Raw genomic sequence first — 18,636 nt, 5'->3', positions numbered from 1 at the left:
AGATAATAATAACTATCTATAATATTCAATAAAAGAAATTAATTTTAAAATCGCTAAAAAATCACATAAATACCAACAAAAAAACATATGAGGAAAATGCTATAGTGCAACAAAGTAAACAACCATTGTTCACCTTAGGTTTCTAGTTTCTCCTAGAACATAATCGTCAAGCCTTTGTTGTTTGTTGCAGTAGAAACTCATGCGCCCTTACAACAGTTACATTACCAAAACCAACTTCTTCAATTACATAAACCTTCCTTTATCCCCTTTAAGAACAAATATAGAAAAAATTGATGTTATGAGTGGAAGAAGAAAACAACAACCACCATTGGTAAAAACAAATTAAAGAAAACGAAAACACAACCAACAATGAATTGAATTGGAGAAGAAAATTAGAGGTGGAAAATGATGAGACTCAAAATTCAATCAATTCATAGAAAGGATGTCAAAGATGTCATCACCATCGCCTAAACCTCACATTATTTTGTTCTACGGCTCTAAAAACTTAAACAACAAATAAGAACTTTTTCAGCATATATGATTGGTAAATTAACAACACATGAAATATTGTCGGAAGAGCCTTACTGGCCTTAATATGCTCCATTTGTTACGTTGCAAAAATTTAGAGAGATATGAAGTAATTAGTGAAAGAATGAGCAGCATGAGGAATTGCCTCCAATCAAAGCTGCAAATCAAGAATAATGAAACAAAGCAACAATTACAGTTTCAATCAAATTTTCATGATATATTAATTCTTTTCAAAAACTCAAAAGCAATTTTCAAGGAAATTGATTCATACCGTTTGCCCAAAGAGTATATGTATCAGGTTGGAGTTGCTGTCAAGGATTGAAGTGGAGGCAAAGGGGGTGAAAAGAATGGCAGGTTAGTTTATTAAATTGCATACAGCGCAGTCTCATCCTAGCAGATACTCTCTTTCACTTCGGTCAAACAACACCTAAACAAACAATCAAACTACGAAATCAACATTTATATGAGATTATTTTCCAATGTCAAAACCAAACAAAATTAACGATTGAATTAAGCTCAATCACATAGTGAATAATCTGATATCATAAGAGAAGCAGATCTAAGCATCACCTCAACGTTTGAAATTGAATCGTCGCCGTAATGCTATCTCGAGGCATGGAAGAATTCAGATGCTCCGCGATTACCTCCTCCATTGGAGAAGAACAAACCACATTGACTGCATCTGACTGCAACACATTGACTGCATCTGACTGCAACACTAACGATTGTGACACAACCACGACATTTAAACAAATAATATAGAGACATTTGATAAAATGGGCCGCAGTTTCAAATCCACAATTCCCAACTTCTTAGCACTTAGTTTCTCTGAGTTTCGCCGCAAGGTTCTTTGGAAATAATAATAATAATCAGTAGACTTAAACATGGTCATTAGTGAACCATAAACATTGCCATCAAACCAACTACACAATATACTACCCAGTACCCATAAAACACATAATTCATACACTCTTATAATCACCCAAATTCAACTTAATTTACTTACCCATAAAAAAACACTAAAACACATAATTCAACCAAATTGGAACAGACCCAATCTACTATATTGATAATGATGATTGATTGAATACCTGATCGTTCTCAATTAACTATTTAGTACACCTCCGGTGCTGATAAGGTCGGGACCGTGGTCATCCGTCTCATGTTTGCCGGAACGGAAGAGAAGAAAGGTGATGCTTTTTTAGGGATTTGAATTTGATTTATCGGGAACAAAGTTCAAAGAAATACCTTGTCTCAAGAAAAGGAAAAACGACGGCGGTCTGTTGAGGCTGAGGAGGACGACAATGGGCGGTCGAGTCGACGACGGCGAGGGATGAGAGGAGAAATACGACTGTGAAAGTAGAGAGAAAATCGAAAATGATCAGCGATTGAGAGAGGAGAAGAGCAGAGAGAAAATTGAAAATGAAAGAGAATAGCAGAGGTAGAGGAAGAAGCTTGTTCCGAGAGAGAGAGAAAGAGAGGGAGAGAGAGAAAGTGAAGGCTGTAAATGACATAGGAAATGGAACAACATTTATTATTTGCATTTGAAATTGAACCGATGTTGTGATGTGTGCAAAATTCAAATAAGATCAAAGGCTGATATGATATTAGCGCCCAAAAATAGAGATCCAACGGCCAGAACAGTTTGGAGCCAAAACCATCAAAATTAGGGTTGGCACAATTTGTTAGTAATGTTATTCATATTAGAAATAAGTATGATATATATATATATATTTTATATTTTCTTAGTTGTTTCATATGTTGTTAAAAAAATTGTTGTTCTCTCTCATAGATTCCTGTGAGCTTAGCTCAGTTGATAGGAACATTGCATAATTTATGTAGGGCAGAGGTTCGAACCCCTGACATCTCACTTCTCCATATTTAAAATGTGTGAGCTTCAACCACTAAGTTACTTGACAACAAAAAATTGCTGATCAAATAATAAATACCTCAAAAACACAAATGACATTCCATTTGATATTACAATTTTGATGTCAAAATTTGATTTGTATAAATATCTGAAAAACACAAATGACATTCCATTTGATATCACAATTTTGATGTCAAAATTTGATTTAAGTCATAATAAAATATCTAAAAATAAAATTAATTAAAATAAAAAATAGAAAAACAAAAACATGCCCCCCATGGTTTAATTTTCGTCACGATGAAATCCCGAATTTGATTGGGACAGTCACAGCACAGGATATAGCAGAAAGCCAAAACCCTAGCAAGCCAATCTCAAACCCTGCCGTGCGTGCGTGTATTTGCTGAAGACGAAGCTCGAAGCTATTTATTATATTAATAATTATTAATTATTATTAATCTGATTCTCAGCTCCACAGCTTCGTTCAGATCTCGCCATTTCAACAATGGCGGAATCTCTGCAATCTCTCGTTTCTCTCTCCGAATTGGTTTCTACTTCTTCCACTAACCAACGTCTTCGAATTTTCCAACGCGAAGTTCCTGCGTTCTTGAATTCATCATCCACTTCAGGTCACGATCATACTACCATTTCACTTCCCTCCACTCAATGTTAAATTTTCGATTTAGTTTTCAGATTGCGATTAATTACTTAATTTAATCGCTAATTAGAAAAAATTTCACTGTCTGAACAATGCATATATGCTTTGGTTACTACAGTTAGTGTTTCGATTTATTTTTATTTTTTTTTTATATTAAAGTTTCAGTTCGATTTAGCTATCATATTGCGATTAACCACTCAATTTCATTGCTAATTAGAAAAAAATGCAATGCATCTATGTTTTGGCACTTTACCTAGTGTTTCGTTGCAATGAATTACTCTATTTGATTGCTAGTTAGAAAAAACTGCACTGTCTTAATGCATCTATGTTTTGGTCACTTCACTTGGTGTTTCATTGTTGATGTCGAGTTTGTTATCTGATTGCAATTAATTACTTAATTTGATTGTTAATTAGGAAAAAAATGCTCGCTCTGAATGCATCTATGTTTTGGTTACTTCACTTAGTTCTCGTTTCAATTAAGTTATCAATTTGCAATTAATTACTGCATTTTATTGCTAATTAGAAAAAAATTGCACTGTCTGAATAAAGCGTTTCTGTTTTGTTTTGTTTTTTGTAGATGAAATGTCAACAGAGCTAGCTTTGTTATTGACTGATATAATATTTAGAACGGTTGCGATTTACGATGATCGTAGATCGAGAAAAGCCGTGGATGATGTGATTGTCAAGTCTTTAAGTGGAACGGTTTTCATGAAGACATTTGCAGCAGCACTTGTTCAGAGTATGGAAAAGCAGTTGAAGTCTCAATCTCATGTTGGCTGCTATAGACTTCTCAGTTGGTCTTGTTTGCTTTTGAGCAAAAGCAAGTTTTCCACTGTTTCGAAGAATGCTTTGTGTAGAGTAGCTTCGGGGCAAGCTTCTTTGCTTAATCTTGTTTGGCGAAGATCTTTTCGTGAGAGAAGGGCTTGCAAGAAAAAGATTTTTCATTTATTCAAAGAGGTTTAGTTAAATTCAGCCAAAGTTATTTTTATAACAATAAATTGCTAATGTTGTGTTGGTTATTTAGTTTTATATATTAAAGAAATTATTCTAATTTAAATGTATATGCTTGTTTTGCTTTCAGTTACCGGATATTTATAAAGTCTACGTACAAGAAGTGAAAAATGGCTCAATTCCTTATAAGGATAGTCCAGAATTATTGTTGTTGTTGTTGGAATTTTCAACCAGATCATCATCTTTATTTGGAGAATTCAAGGTGAGTTCGTAGTATTGTAAAACTTTCTGTAATTTTGTTTTCATGGGATTAATTTCCGTCTTCTAGGTTCTAATGCAATTCTCTGCACTTTTCAGTCAGCATTTCTTGATATATATGTTAATGCAATATTGAGTGCAAAAGCAAAGCCAGGAAAGAGTCTCATTGAAGCATTTCATCCACTGTATTTGCAAATGTCACACGAAGATTTTGGAACTATTGTTTTGCCGGCTGCTGTTAAAATGCTTAAGCGCAACCCGGAGATTGTGTTGGAGTCTGTTGGAATTCTTCTGAAGTCGGTTATGCTTGATTTGAGTAAGTATGCTGCAGAAATTCTTTCGGTAGTGCTAGTACAGGCTCGTCATGCTGATGAAGGGAGAAGGGATGTGGCATTAGATATAGTCAAGAATCTGAGCCAAAAATCTAGCAATCCAGATGCATTGGACATAATGTTCAATGCTATCAAATCTGTTATTAAAGGTATGAAGTAACCCTATGCTTGTGTTTTTAACTTGTTGTGATGTTATCTTGGTTCTTGTAATATATTTTGATATGTTTCATTCTAAACAGGTTCAGAAGGAAGGCTGGCTTTTCCATACCAGAGAGTTGGAATGGTGAATGCGATACAAGAATTATCTAATGCACCTGATGGGAAATACCTCATCAATCTGTCTCAAACAATATGTGATTTCCTTTTATCATGCTACAAGGATGATGGTAAGCACGATCATGCACTAATTAATATTTATATTCCTCTTAATTGCTCCATTTTTCTTTTTTTGCCTTTTTAACTCAAAGGACAATGGGACACCCCTGAAAATACGAGCATTCCTCTCCAAACATCTTCACAAAAGATCTTTTAAAGCCACTGACTTCCACATAATCTTGGCATTGAAAATCTTAGAAATATATCATAATAATGTAAGAAACTTTTCTTAGGTGACAGGACCACATTCAATATTCACTAGGACACCCAAACAAATATTCACACGAGTCATGGAAATGCAAAGTTGAATACTTTCTTTTTAGATCTGTATGTATTACACAAAATTAGCCGAAAGAGTTGTTTACGGTCTGGGACTATGCGTCTTATTATTTGCAATGCTGTCAAATGACTATTTTCAAACTGAAGACTTGAGCCTAGAAAGATTATCGTTTGATATTTATCAATGTTCTTGATGTAAATCAATGTACAGATGTGGCAATGTGACAACATCATTGGTCAAAGTTTATTCTTTATGCCCTGTTTGGGAGTTTTGAGGGGAGGGGAGGGCTTGTAAAAAAAGGAAGGAAGAAGTGGAAAGAATGGAGAGTTTTGGGAGGGGAGGGCTTTGGGGGGTTTAATTTTCTTCATAATACAGAACCCCCCCTCCGAATTTGAGGGAACTAAAAAATTGTATTGGAGGAGGAGTTTGGAGGGTTTGGGTAAATTTTCCAAATTCTCTATGTTGTTATAATACTTTCAAAATTAAAAATACATTACTCATAAGTGTTAATTTATCATGCTCTACAAAAATACAATCTCAATTTTTTTGAATGATTTCTCTATTTTTTCCCTCTACTCTCATCCCTCCAAAACCCTCCCCTCCCTTCCCCTCCTAACTCCCAAACAGAGCCTTATGGTCAGCTCTCCGTCTATATGTACCTGTGGTTGGTATTTAGGGTGCATTTGGATATGCTTCGGAAAAACTGCATTTTTATGATATACCTTTTTATTTTAAATTTTTAAACTTCATCTTTTAACACCCGTGAAGACAATAATTGTATTCTTACTGTTTTGTACTCCTTCCGTTTTTTATCTTTTGATGTTTTAGCTCGACACAAGTCTTAAGGAGTAATCAAAGTATAGAAATATTTGTATGTTTTGGACTAAAATGTCCTTATTTATGATTAAATTTACATGTGATAAGCCAAAGGTCACAACTCCTTTAATAGTTTTCTAGTGTGTTTTTCAACAAGGGTAAACTTTGGAAAAAATATTACATATACTAAAACATCAAATATTTTGGAATATAGTTGAAGTCCTAAAACATCAACATAAAAAAAACAGAGGGAGTAATTGTATTCTTTTTGTCAAAAGCTTATTTGATTATCTTCAATATTTTTTAATTGAGAAGAACTTTATATTTGAAATAAATCCAAAACAAACTTGTCCTCATATGGATCATATATTCTGCTGGTTCATGTTCCTCTTTGGATTGGCAGGAAATGAAGAGGTTAAAATTGCGACTTTGTCAGCTATAGCTTCTTGGGCGGTTAAATCTACAAATATTATTCAAGAGAGTTTAGTTTCCTTTTTTGCTTCTGGTCTCAAAGAGAAGGAAATTTTAAGAAGGGGTTTTCTGCGTAGTCTACGTGCTATATGCAAAAATGCAGATGCTGTCTTAAAGGTGCCTTGTCATGTTAATTAATTATTCTTTGCTGTCAATTTATTGCATGTATACCATGTCAACTTCATCCCCTTACATTCCAGCTAAATATTTTCAGATGTCACCATTGCTTGTCCCTCTTGTCCAACTTGTAAAAACTGGCTTTACCAAAGCAGTTCAACGTTTAGATGGCATATATGCATTGTTATTAGTTGGGAAGATAGCTGCTGTTGATATTAAAGCTGGTCAGTATTAGTGCATTCAATGTAATTGAACTTATAGCTGTTGCTTAGTCTTGTTTGATTTCTTTTGCCAAGATTTTCATTTGTTCATTTGTGTTTTATTTCCGTAGAGGAAATATTGGTAAAGGAAAAAATATGGGCTACGATATCACAAAATGAACCTTCACTCATTCCCATTTCCATGGTAATTACTCTACCATATTTTTTATTAGCATTACCTGTGCTATATTCTACATTTCTATAAGTGTGCTCGACATACAGGCATCAAAGCTTGCAGTTGAAGATAGCATTGCATGTATTGATCTTCTTGAAGTGCTTCTTCTCGAACATTTACAGCGGTAAAATTGCGTATATAGTGCCAAAACACCATACCATAATTTATGCCTTATGATTTGTATGTTTGATAATGTTTTGTTCTGTGACTTTGCGCAGTACATTATCCAACTTCTCAGTCACATCGCTCTTTCAGGTAAGTCAATTTGCATTTAATCAGATCCTGTGTTGGTGTCTATATTGACTCAGTTATTGTCAACTTCATGCAGTTAGTGATATTTTTTATATGTCATCCGAGGTGGGATATTCGAAGTATAGCTTGTAATGTTGCTAAGAGGATTATTACTTCTGTCCCACAATTATCTGAAGACATTTTATCTGAATTTTCAAAGTATCTTAATTTGGTTGAAGAGAAAGTTTCAGCTTTAAGAATAAGGTAAATTGCTTATTGTACATAGATCTTAATATTTATCATTTGAATTTGTTTAGGCTTGTTGAAGATAATGAATAAAGACCTTATGATTATGATTGGATATGGTAAATTGGCGATAGTAATGACTGACCCTCATTTATACTAATAACTAAGAAATATAACTGATCCTAAGAGATAATTCAAGACACTCAGATATGAAACTACATTCCCTGATTGGTTTGAGAGAGTTACAGAAGAGTGAGTTAGAGAAGAGACAGTTAAAAGAGAAGTGGTAAAGTCACCCTGACTGGGTTACAAAGAAACAGAGCAGAGAGAAGTAAATAATGTAGGCCCCACCTACTTTTCATTTCTGGCGAGAAAGAGGGAAGAGATGCAAGCTTTTATTTTGCTTTCCAACAATACCCTTTTCTTGTGAGCACATTTTGTGGCTTTGTTTTGAATTTTTTTTCTGGTATTGTTTTGAACTTCCCAGGATATATTACATTTGATTCATGGAAAAAAAAACCGATGAAGCTTGATCGTAATATATTTTGATTTTGAAGAGATCATGATATTATTTTAATTTGATGGGATATTGCATTTTTTTTTTAATATTTTTTTGTTTGAATATTGCACTTTTTTAAGACAACAAGATATAAAGCGGAGACATTTTTAAATATATTATTATTAATTTCAAATCTTAAAATTATTAAATTAAAATATTAATTAAATTCATCAATTAATTTAATTAAAATAAAAAATAAATGATCTACATGCAATACAAATTTGTATACAGCTTTTTAATTTAAGGGTTATAATGTCTATACAAAAATAATTAAGTCACTCTCTTCTCACAACATACTTTTACTTCTCTCTCTCTCTCTCTCTCTCTCTCTCTCTCTCTCTCTCGTACCAACCAATACATCAAATCTACTCCATTTCTTCTTTCTTTCTTCCCACACTCTCTCTTACCTCTTTCTTTCTTTACAACTTCTCCCCAAAGATAAAACTTACAACATTTTAATCTTATTAAACTGACAACATACTTTTGTTTTCTGAGCTTTGATGTTTGAATTTGCAGTGACACTGATATTTCTTTGGACCCTCAAGTTCCATTCATTCCATCCGTTGAGGTTTTGGTGAAGGCTCTACTGATTATGTCACCTGCAGCTATGAAAGTTGCTCCAGATTCATTTGTTAGAATAATACTCTGTTCACATCACCCATGTGTAGTTGGTAGTGCAAAAAGAGATGCAGTGTGGAAGGTACTACTTATGCGTTGTCTTGTTTTGCTACATGATACTCTTTTTTACTTATTGTTCTGTTTCCATTTTCTAATTGAATTCTGATCAACATATGATATCTTCGAGGTCATCTGAAAAGACAAGAAGTCTGATACCTTGTGCATGTAATCTTGTTATAGCCTAATTAATTAGGAATGGGTTGCAGTAGTGTTTAAATCTTTGTATTATTGATTATAGGGTTAAATATGTTTTTAGTCCTTACATTTTGCGTCCCTTTGAAGAATAGTCCCTACATTTCATTAAATATTTTTAAAATCCTCACATTTTATCTCCGTTATCAAAATTAGTCCCTGCTGTTAATTCTCTAATGGAATGCTGATGTGGCAGTTTGTGGGTCCCAATTATTTTAAGGTTAAATATGTTTTTGGTCCCTACATTTTGCGTGACTTTGAAATATAGTCCTTGCATTTCAATAAATGTTTTTAAAATCCCTGCGTGACTTTGAAATATAGTCCTTGCATTTCAATAAATGTTTTTAAAATCCCTAAAATAATAAGGACTATTCTTCAAAGTCACGCAAAATGTAGAGACCAAAAATATATTTAACCCTAAAATAATTGGAACCCACTAACTGCCACATCAACATTCCGTTAAAGAATTAACAGTAAGGACTAATTTTGATAACAGAGATAAAATGTGAGGATTTTAAAAACATTTAATGTAATGTAGGGACTATTCTTCAAAGGGGTGCAAAATGTAAGGACTAAAAACATATTAATATTTCCTACGGCCGGATCATTTTGCTGTTTGCATTATAATATGGATAGTTATTTCCATATTGGTTTCTTAATCTGTTTTTTATCTCTATTTTTTTAGTCTCCGGGTCCATTTTACATTTTACATTTTATCTTTCATAGACCATTCTGCCTTAGTTTTCCGTAACAAAAGAATTGACAAACTTGCTATTTATTTGGGATTTGATCTATCCTATCATTTTGAAGGATGTTTAGGCATTAAGGGGCCACCCACATACTAGTTTCTTCTTATATCAAAATAATAGTAATATTTAACCATTTTAATGTAGATTGAAATTTTACATGTCTGCAGCACACTGTTTTTGATCCAAAAAGAAAACATATCAATAAACAGATAAAAGAAAGTAATATTACAGAGGAAGACAGGGCATGGCCATATTTGGGAAGCCAATTAAGCCAAGGACCTTCACAGACAGCACATCCCCATTAATAAATTTTAGCCCCTCTTTTAGAAAAAGCCCTTTAAGTCTTATGAAAGGAGTTTGTGCCTTAATGGGTGGAAACATGTTTTGTTTTCATATACTAAAAGCAATAAACATTTACTCCAGATGGTGTTAATTGTAGGAAAGTATAAAAGTAAATAAGCAGCCACTACATAGTTAAAGCTGTCAAAAAACACCTCAGGAGAGAGGACTAAGTATGTCTTAACTCTTTAGCCTATCATAAATACCATACTCTGTTTTTTTTTTTTTTTTTTTTTTTTTCTGTATAAAGTATAAATAATTCAACAAGGTATTTTTTTAATTTTTTCGTTCACGTGTCTTGAATGAGTAAACTACTCCAGCTTTTGTTTTGAGATATTGATCATTGTTTTTACACACATGTCTGTGCATGTCTAATAATATACACAGTGAGTAGATCTTTTGTCACCGCCTTTAGCGTCTTGTAACTTAAAGTTTGTTTTTGGTTGGTTGACTTGTTTCATTATTTTTCCAGAGGCTCTGCAAGTGTCTACAAACACATGGCTTTGATGTAATTGATATTGTTGCTGCCAATGTGATAAACTTTGTACAGGTAATGAACTGCAAATCTCTGGTGCATTTGTTTATGTAGATAGAGTAGCTGATTTTTTATTTGAATTTTCTGAAGGGATTATTATATTAAATATCTAAATTTTCTTTTCCCTTGTACTCTGGCAAAGCCTATTAACCTGCTTTAGTTGGTTGCATACTTGCATAAGTACTGCAGCTCATATGATTATTTTTGGTTCGCTTGATTGAATCTGATATGTAATTGCATCATTCAAAATTTCCACCTATTGTTTGGGATGGTACAGTAGTTGCACTATAGAATTGGCTACACACTATTTTTTCATTACGTGCATTTGATAAACTGACATTCTAGCTTATGGAAACTTCATTTTTCTCTCTTTTTTTCGTCTATTTATTTGTCTTGCTGTGTATATTGTTTACTTTTGTCCTTTTGGTTTGATCACATACAACTGTATCTCTTTTGAGAAAGGTTAATTTTGTATTGCTAACTGGTCGGATGGTATGTTGTGTTGCAGGTCTTACTTGGACCAATGGGTTTGAGGAGTGCTAATCCACTAGAACAAGAAGCAGCAATATCATCACTGTCCAACTTGATGTCTATAATCCCTGGTGATACGTATACAGAGTTTGAGAAGGTTGGCATGTTATTCTATATTTTTAGTTTGTTTATTGTTCATTTGGAGACTAAACTTTGAAGCCCGTGATTGATCTGTAAATGTGAATTCTTATCGCTGACTACCATACTGCATATTCCTGATGCCAGCATTTGCTAAATCTTCCCGAGCGGTTTTCTCATAATGCACTTTCAGAGAATGACATCCAGGTAATTCACCTGATGCCTATAGCACAGTCAACTGATATTATAATTGTGAATTTTTTTCTACACTTTGTCTTAGGTTTTAAGCCCTAAGTCAATTCTCAAAACTGACTTGTAAGATAATGCCTTATAACTCTCTGTTTTGGCCTTATCTGTAGCCAATGTAAGACCCAATAGGGTTTTTCTCAGGACACCCCCTCAAGCCGAACACTATAAAACTTGATGTGTAGATAATGTGGTTGGCCCTTAGACGGATTTAAGATAGACTTTAATTAATATACCACCTTAGGTTTTGGGGTATGGTTAAGCTTTATAAGCTCTTTTTAGGCCTTATCTCTAGATAATGTGGAACTTAAGTTTTTCGAATATCTGTGAGTATGACTCTTTTCAATTTCATTTACTCTGTAAGTAATATTTGTGTTTTGAGTGAGAAAGTGAAGCAGAGTAAAAGAAATTTAGAAAACGTAAACAGGGGATAGTTTTTTTCTTTTCTTTGCAATTCAATTTCTGAAATGAACTCAGGATGGGGTTTTGATATTTTTACAGTCAATCAAGAAGCTGAGTTGCAGGATAGTTGTCACTTGTCACTCTGTTGTAACAAACTCTTAACAACAAAAATATTTATCTGATTCTGTTTATGTATACTGTACAATGGGCATATCAATATCTTTTTTTTTTTTTTTTTTGTTTTTTTTTGTGTAAAAGAAATTTAAAAAAAGTAAATGGGGGCATTCTTTATTCTTCGTAATTCTATTTCTGAAATGAACTCAGGAGGGAGTTTTCATATATATATATATATATATATATATATATATATAGTCAACTGAGACTTGTCAGCTGTTGCAGTAACAAAGTCTTAACAACAAACATAGTTACCTGATCTGTTTATGTAGAGTGTACAATGGGCATACCAATATCAGTTTGCTTTTTTATTTGTCACTTGCAGATATTTCATACGCCTGAAGGAATGCTTTCCACCGAGCAAGGCATTTATGTTGCTGAATCTGTTGCTTTTAAGAACACAAAACAAGCAAAGGGCCGATTCCGGATGTATGATGACGAAGATGGCTTGGTACGTTTAATTTTTTCTGTTTTCTCTGCTCCATTCGTCGTGAGTTTTGCATAGTTATGTTCTATTCTTCTGACCAGGATCATGCCCAATCTAATCATTCAATGAAGAGAGATCAACCTAGTAGAGAAGCTGCTGGTGCAGGGAAAAAGGATTTTGGGAAGACAACAAAGAAGGCTGGCAAGTTTTCCACTTCCATTGGCCTGAATTTTGTATTTTTTGAACTTGAAATTTGCATCGCATAGTTTTGATTGACGACTTATTGTGATTCATTTAGACAAAGGGAAGACTGCAAAAGAAGAGGCAAGAGAATTGCTACTTAAGGAGGAGGCTTCCATACGCGATAGAGTCCGTGAAATACAGAAAAATTTGTCTTTGATGCTAAGAACTCTTGGAAATATGGCCATTGCGAACTCAATATTTGCACATAGTAGACTTCCTTCAATGGTATTGGAATGCTTCCTGCTAATATTTGCTGATTTGTTGCCATATATATGTGATGCCTCTTGAACTACTATCCTTCCGAGATTCAAAACTATTGTTGTGTTTTTTTCGTTAAATTTTTAGTGCATTTATTTATTTCCCGATGTATATTAATTTTTATATGAATGTAATAAGTATTAGTATGATTCTGAGTTTAACTATTTGTCAGGTCAAATTTGTTGAACCTTTATTGCGATCTCCTATTGTAAGTGACGAGGCCTTTGAAGCCCTGGTGATGTTATCAAGATGCACGGCTTCTCCTCTATGTGATTGGGCCCTTGACATTTCCACTGCCTTACGTCTAGTTGTGACGGATGAAGTTCATCTTCTCTTGGATCTTGTTCCATCAGTTGCTGAGGAACAGGTCAACCAAAAGCCATCCCATGGCCTTTTCGAGCGAATTATAGATGGCTTATCCACTTCGTGTAAATCAGGAGCACTTCCTGTTGATTCTTTTACTTTTGTATTCCCTGTAAGAAATTATACTTTCAAACACAATTCAATCAATTTAGCAATGCTTCTGTGTTTCTAATTCTGTTTCTGAATAGATAATGGAGAGAATTCTTCTGTGCTCAAAGAAAACCAAATTTCATGATGATGTCCTTCGGTTAATTTACCTACACATGGATGCTCATCTACCACTTCCTAGGGTTCGAATGCTATCGGTAATTTTTCCAACATTGCATGCTTTATTAAGTCATCTGTTTTGTTTTTCCAATTGATTTGCATCGTATTAAAACTATTTTATGTAGGTTCTTTACCACGTCCTTAGTGTTGTTCCAGCTTATAAAGCATCAATAGGACCTGCTCTAAATGAGCTGAGTCTTGGTTTCCAGCCCGATGAAGTTGCTTCTGTACGTATGCTTTACTCTATTTGAATTGCTCTCTCTTTGTCTGAGTAATGTATCTCTGTAAAAATGCTTATATTAGTTCTCAATTTGCGATTTTAAAGGCACTTTATGGGGTTTATGCAAAGGATGTTCACGTGAGAATGGCATGCTTAAATGCTGTCAAGTGTATCCCTGCTGTTTCTAGTCGTTCTCTACCCCAGAATACTGAGGTTGCAACAAGTATTTGGATAGCATTACATGATCCTGAGAAGGTTTGCCCCCCCTTTTTCTCTCGAAATTTACATGGTCCATTCTTGCTCTTTAAATTTTTCATGTCCCCGTGGAATAAACCGAGGCCTTTTGCAAAATGTTTGATATGATGTATTGGCTTATTTAATTATAATTCTATTTCTCTTTTGAGTAGAAGAACAACCTTCTATTATGAAAGTCTTGTATGACAGGGCCAAATATGCGGTCTGAGGCTTATCTAATTCCATTATTCAAAGTTCTTACTTCCTCGTCACATGAAATTTTCTTTTAAGAGTATTTCTCTGTTGTAGTGCATTGATTAATAATTTTGCTTTTACTTTGCAGTTTACAATTATTCTTTCATCTAATTGCTCCGTGTCCCTAACTAAACAAATGCTGTTGCGTACTACAACAGCATTTATGTTGTGCACATGGAGTCTTAGCAGTTAACAATTTTTTCTGTATATATCTCTACAGAAGCTCTTATTTCTTGCACTTGGAGAGTTTGGTTGGATGTTTACTGTATAATTTTCATACAATGCCTTTAATTCCAACTATATTATGACAACTAATTTACTATGTTTGGCATTTCAGTCAGTTGCTGAAGTGGCGGAAGACATATGGGATCATTATGGGTTTGACTTTGGAACAGACTTTTCGGGAATTTTCAAAGCACTTTCTCATGTTAACTACAACGTTCGCTTAGCAGCTGCAGAAGCTTTAGCTGCTGCCTTGGATGAGCACCCAGATTTGATACAAGTATGCTTGCTTATTACTTTCAACCCTTCGTTGGTCATTTTATCTCATAACTACTAATATTTTTCAGGAGTCCCTTTCCACTTTATTTTCACTGTATATTCGTGACATGGGAATTGGAAATGACAATGTTGATGCTGGTTGGCTGGGTAGGCAAGGTGTAGCACTAGCACTACATTCTGCTGCTGATGTGTTGAGAACAAAAGACCTACCTGTTGTAATGACATTTCTAATATCGAGAGCTCTGGTAATTTTTACTTGCATTTTTGAAAAATTTCATCACATTTTTCAAACTGAAACCTACTTTCCTGCTGAGTTGCTGATATTTGGGATCTGTTAAAGTTATATAATTAGGAATACTCATGATTGTAAAATTATGTATATAAATGTGAATGCCATGTTTGATGTTATCATAGAAGACAAAGCTCTAATTCTTATTTATAGTGATACTACACTCGTAATCCTCCTAATCAAGGAGGCATGTAATGCTATATAAAGATGGTTTTAAAACCCAAAATATAAGAAGATAGTCTTTGGTTACTCTAAATTAATTAGGATACAAACAAGATTTTTTAAAGAAAAAGTCAACATGTTCAAACAGAGTCATCACCTTGATGAGGGTAAATATTAGTTTTGTCCAAGTAAAAAATGAAATATTTTTTCAGTGAGATAAATAGGATTCATTATCCTCTTAATATCTTATTGAAGCCATTTTCTGTACATCGTGTATGTTTGAGCTTATGTCAAGTGAATAGCAATATTTTTGGATTGAACTTTCAATTTTTGCTTTACAAGGTTCATTGTATTAATATATTCAAGTGAAGTCAAATCAATGCCTTTTTGAATCTTGCCTGATGATTATTGAAGAAGTCTGACCTTGACTGTTAATAATCTTACTAAAGAAGTGTGGAAATTCCAAATAAAAACGAAAAATAGTTTTGTTGCATCATGATAGAAGATGAGAATCATAAGTGATGAGATTGAGAAAGCTTGAAACAGAAAACAGTTAGAGGAGAGAGAAAGAGTGAGAGAATATCGGAATTGTAATTGAGTTTATTATTGTTCACTGAATCTGAAGTGGCTACAAGTATTTATAGATGCCAAGAGTTATGACAGGTGTAACAATCTAACAGCTGTCGCTAAATCTAATAGAAGCTTGCTAAGCAAGGTTTTAGCTGCCAACTATTACATGCTTAAACTATACTCTTAACACATCACATTTGAGGAACACAAATGCCCCCCATAGCAGTGAAGATTGACAGACCATAAACATAAACAATACTCCCTATATGATAAATGAAAGAAAGAGAATGATATAAATTTATAATTATTAACTATTGGTGTATTCAATCCACTTATATACCATATATACCATATGCCATATGCCATATGCCTATGCCCAAATCCATTAGAATTGAAATATAGTGTACCAAACTCTGATGAGAAAATTGAATTATTAAAAATGATTATAATGCTTGCTACTTTCTATAATGGAAGTATACTACCATAACAAAAGAATCAGCCTAAACTTAAAAGGAAATATGTTAAGGCTCTCTGATCTTCACGGTTATACTTTGTTGATGTAGTGTGTGTCAATTATGCTAATGAACTTTTATCATGTTCTAGAGGTTAATTTTGTAAAGCAAGTATTTATCTGATGAGAAAATTGAATTATTAAAAAGGATTCTAATGCTTGTTACTTTCTATAATGGAAGTATATTACTAATTACCATAACAAAAGAATCTGCTTAAATTTAAAAGTAAATATGTTAAGGCTCTCTGATCTTCACGGTTATGCTTTGTTGATGGTAGTGTTTGTGTCAATTATGCTAATGAACTTTTATCATGTTCCAGAGGGTAATTTTTGTAAAGCAAGTATTTATTCAACATTAAATGGCTAATACCTTTTGACTGTGGGGTTGATTTCATATGCAGGCTGATCTGAATGCTGATGTTAGAGGCAGAATGATTAATTCTGGTATATTGATCATTGATAAAAATGGAAAAGACAATGTCTCGCTGTTATTCCCCATATTTGAGAACTACTTGAACAAAACGGTGAGTTCCATGTCATATTGGAGATACATGATTGTGAATAATCCTCCTGTTGTTTTTCCTTCTCTGTAATCAGACACTTTTTTTTTGAAAAAGCTGTAATCAGACACTTAATTCGTTTATAAGAGTTATAGGTGGTCTTTTGTTAATAGTTTCTCCCAAATTTCTTAGGCACCAGACGAAGAACAGTATGACTTGGTTCGTGAGGGCGTGGTTATCTTCACTGGAGCTCTGGCAAAACACTTGGCAAAGGTTATTACTAATGTTCCACTCTGTTATTACTTATTACTGAAGTCCCATTTTAATGGATTGTTTTTGGGTTTAATAGCAAGTTTAATTTGAACTGTTTTATAATATTTATACTCCTGTTTGAGCAGGATGATCCCAAGGTTCATGCTGTTGTGGACAAATTATTGGATGTTTTGAACACTCCTTCAGAGTCTGTTCAACGGGCCGTCTCTGCGTGTCTATCTCCCCTAATGCAGTCAAAACAGGTATGCAATAGCAGTCTTATTGTGTTATTATTCAATGCATTTACTTCTGTCTCCTTTGGAAGATTATTAGATACATTTTGAAAAGAGCTCCTTTTGCCATTATATAAAAATGTAATTTCCACTTTGCTTAAGCCATAGCAAAAGAGTCTTACAGGAAGATGGATTCCGGTGGGTGAGGGGGATCCAGAGCAACTTGGAGGGCGGGGGAGGGAGGGAGGGAGGGAGGAGGGGGGGATGAAGAGGCGCGCCTTACCCATTTTCTGTTGATTACGTGGATCGTATGTTATACTGCCAGCAATAAGTTTAACGTTAATGGGTCATGATGTTTGGTCTTTTGATACATTTATATACTTGTCAAGCAGTCTTTTGCTGAAAGTTATACTTGAACAAGTTGGCAGATTCTTGCAGTATCCATCTCCTTGTTGATAGCAATTTCATTTTGTCAAGAGTTTAAGTTTGTTGGTTATTCAGTGCACACCATTATCAACATAATTACATACTTAACATATGATTAAATTTGCCATATGTTTACTGAATTGTAATGTTTCGTTATTTGATTTGATATCTTCTACCATTAGGATGAAGCAGAAACTCTTGTTACAAGATTGTTGGATCAGATGATGAAAAGTGAAAAATACGGAGAGCGCCGCGGGGCTGCTTTTGGACTCGCAGGAGTGGTTAAAGGATTTGGCCTTTCTTGCTTGAAAAAGTATAAGATTGTGATTATTCTTCAAGAGTGTCTTGCTGAAAGGTTGGAGTGTTCTTTATTATACTTTTTTCTGTATTTTTAAACGAGCAACGATTTTCAAAATTCCCAGCATTGTATGGAATTTTAAGAAAAGATGCAGTTTGTGTTTTTTTAGATTCTTGACCATTGATGTATAAGAAAAGGGAATATACCTGCCTTATATTCTGTTATTTTCAAACTACAGGAACTCTGCAAAATCTCGTGAAGGAGCCTTACTTGGATTTGAGTGTCTTTGTGAGACGCTTGGAAAACTATTTGAACCGTATGTTGACAAATTTTTGACCCATAAGTTATTGATTTTTGAATGTAGTTTTTTTTTTTATACCTTTATATTCTTCTCACCATGATTGTGTTCAGGTACGTGATTCAGATGTTACCACTGCTTTTGGTTTCTTTCTCTGATCAAGTAGCTGCAGTTCGAGAAGCAGCTGAATGTGCTGCCCGTGCAATGATGTCTCAACTTAGTGCTCAAGGAGTCAAGCTTGTTCTTCCATCTCTTTTGAAGGTGATTGACATTGCTTATCA

General features: G+C 34.0%; 1 protein-coding gene and 1 long non-coding RNA gene across 3 annotated transcripts in view; one reads left to right on the top strand and one right to left on the bottom strand.

Moving 5' to 3' along the window:
- On the bottom strand, window positions 1-1,642 carry LOC146911596 (uncharacterized). 2 transcript variants are annotated; one of them, XR_015020488.1, is made up of 4 exons: window positions 1,099-1,642; window positions 800-955; window positions 586-685; window positions 1-266 (listed from the first exon to the last, which is right to left on the bottom strand). It is a non-coding gene; the product is annotated as an uncharacterized LOC146911596 (long non-coding RNA). The 2 variants fall into 2 exon arrangements; XR_015020486.1 differs by having other exon boundaries at window positions 800-1,642.
- A 1,040-nt stretch (window positions 1,643-2,682) lies between these two features.
- ILA (putative protein kinase regulator ILITHYIA) overlaps window positions 2,683-18,636 on the top strand; it is a 30,694-nt gene continuing 14,740 nt past the window's right edge. Inside the window, exons 1-30 of the mRNA XM_085730226.1 lie at window positions 2,683-3,024; window positions 3,631-4,010; window positions 4,135-4,266; window positions 4,362-4,743; window positions 4,834-4,980; window positions 6,469-6,653; window positions 6,751-6,877; window positions 6,985-7,058; window positions 7,136-7,212; window positions 7,307-7,343; window positions 7,417-7,583; window positions 8,641-8,824; window positions 10,555-10,632; window positions 11,126-11,245; window positions 11,374-11,433; window positions 12,374-12,499; window positions 12,577-12,676; window positions 12,774-12,943; window positions 13,149-13,451; window positions 13,528-13,644; window positions 13,732-13,833; window positions 13,932-14,081; window positions 14,653-14,817; window positions 14,885-15,061; window positions 16,750-16,872; window positions 17,041-17,121; window positions 17,247-17,363; window positions 17,942-18,114; window positions 18,296-18,373; window positions 18,469-18,616. Of these exons, the coding sequence (XP_085586352.1) occupies window positions 2,901-3,024; window positions 3,631-4,010; window positions 4,135-4,266; window positions 4,362-4,743; window positions 4,834-4,980; window positions 6,469-6,653; window positions 6,751-6,877; window positions 6,985-7,058; window positions 7,136-7,212; window positions 7,307-7,343; window positions 7,417-7,583; window positions 8,641-8,824; window positions 10,555-10,632; window positions 11,126-11,245; window positions 11,374-11,433; window positions 12,374-12,499; window positions 12,577-12,676; window positions 12,774-12,943; window positions 13,149-13,451; window positions 13,528-13,644; window positions 13,732-13,833; window positions 13,932-14,081; window positions 14,653-14,817; window positions 14,885-15,061; window positions 16,750-16,872; window positions 17,041-17,121; window positions 17,247-17,363; window positions 17,942-18,114; window positions 18,296-18,373; window positions 18,469-18,616 (4,404 nt within the window). The 5' untranslated portion in view covers window positions 2,683-2,900. The remainder of the gene's footprint in view (window positions 3,025-3,630; window positions 4,011-4,134; window positions 4,267-4,361; window positions 4,744-4,833; window positions 4,981-6,468; window positions 6,654-6,750; window positions 6,878-6,984; window positions 7,059-7,135; window positions 7,213-7,306; window positions 7,344-7,416; window positions 7,584-8,640; window positions 8,825-10,554; window positions 10,633-11,125; window positions 11,246-11,373; window positions 11,434-12,373; window positions 12,500-12,576; window positions 12,677-12,773; window positions 12,944-13,148; window positions 13,452-13,527; window positions 13,645-13,731; window positions 13,834-13,931; window positions 14,082-14,652; window positions 14,818-14,884; window positions 15,062-16,749; window positions 16,873-17,040; window positions 17,122-17,246; window positions 17,364-17,941; window positions 18,115-18,295; window positions 18,374-18,468; window positions 18,617-18,636) is intronic.

The sequence above is a fragment of the Medicago sativa genome, chromosome 7 (genome assembly GCF_051527215.1).
Source record: "Medicago sativa cultivar Bolivia chromosome 7, Bolivia_mono, whole genome shotgun sequence".
Classification (NCBI taxonomy): domain Eukaryota; kingdom Viridiplantae; phylum Streptophyta; class Magnoliopsida; order Fabales; family Fabaceae; genus Medicago; species Medicago sativa.
The sequence above is the reverse complement of the archived record's forward strand: the minus strand, read 5'-3'. Positions and strand labels throughout refer to the sequence as shown.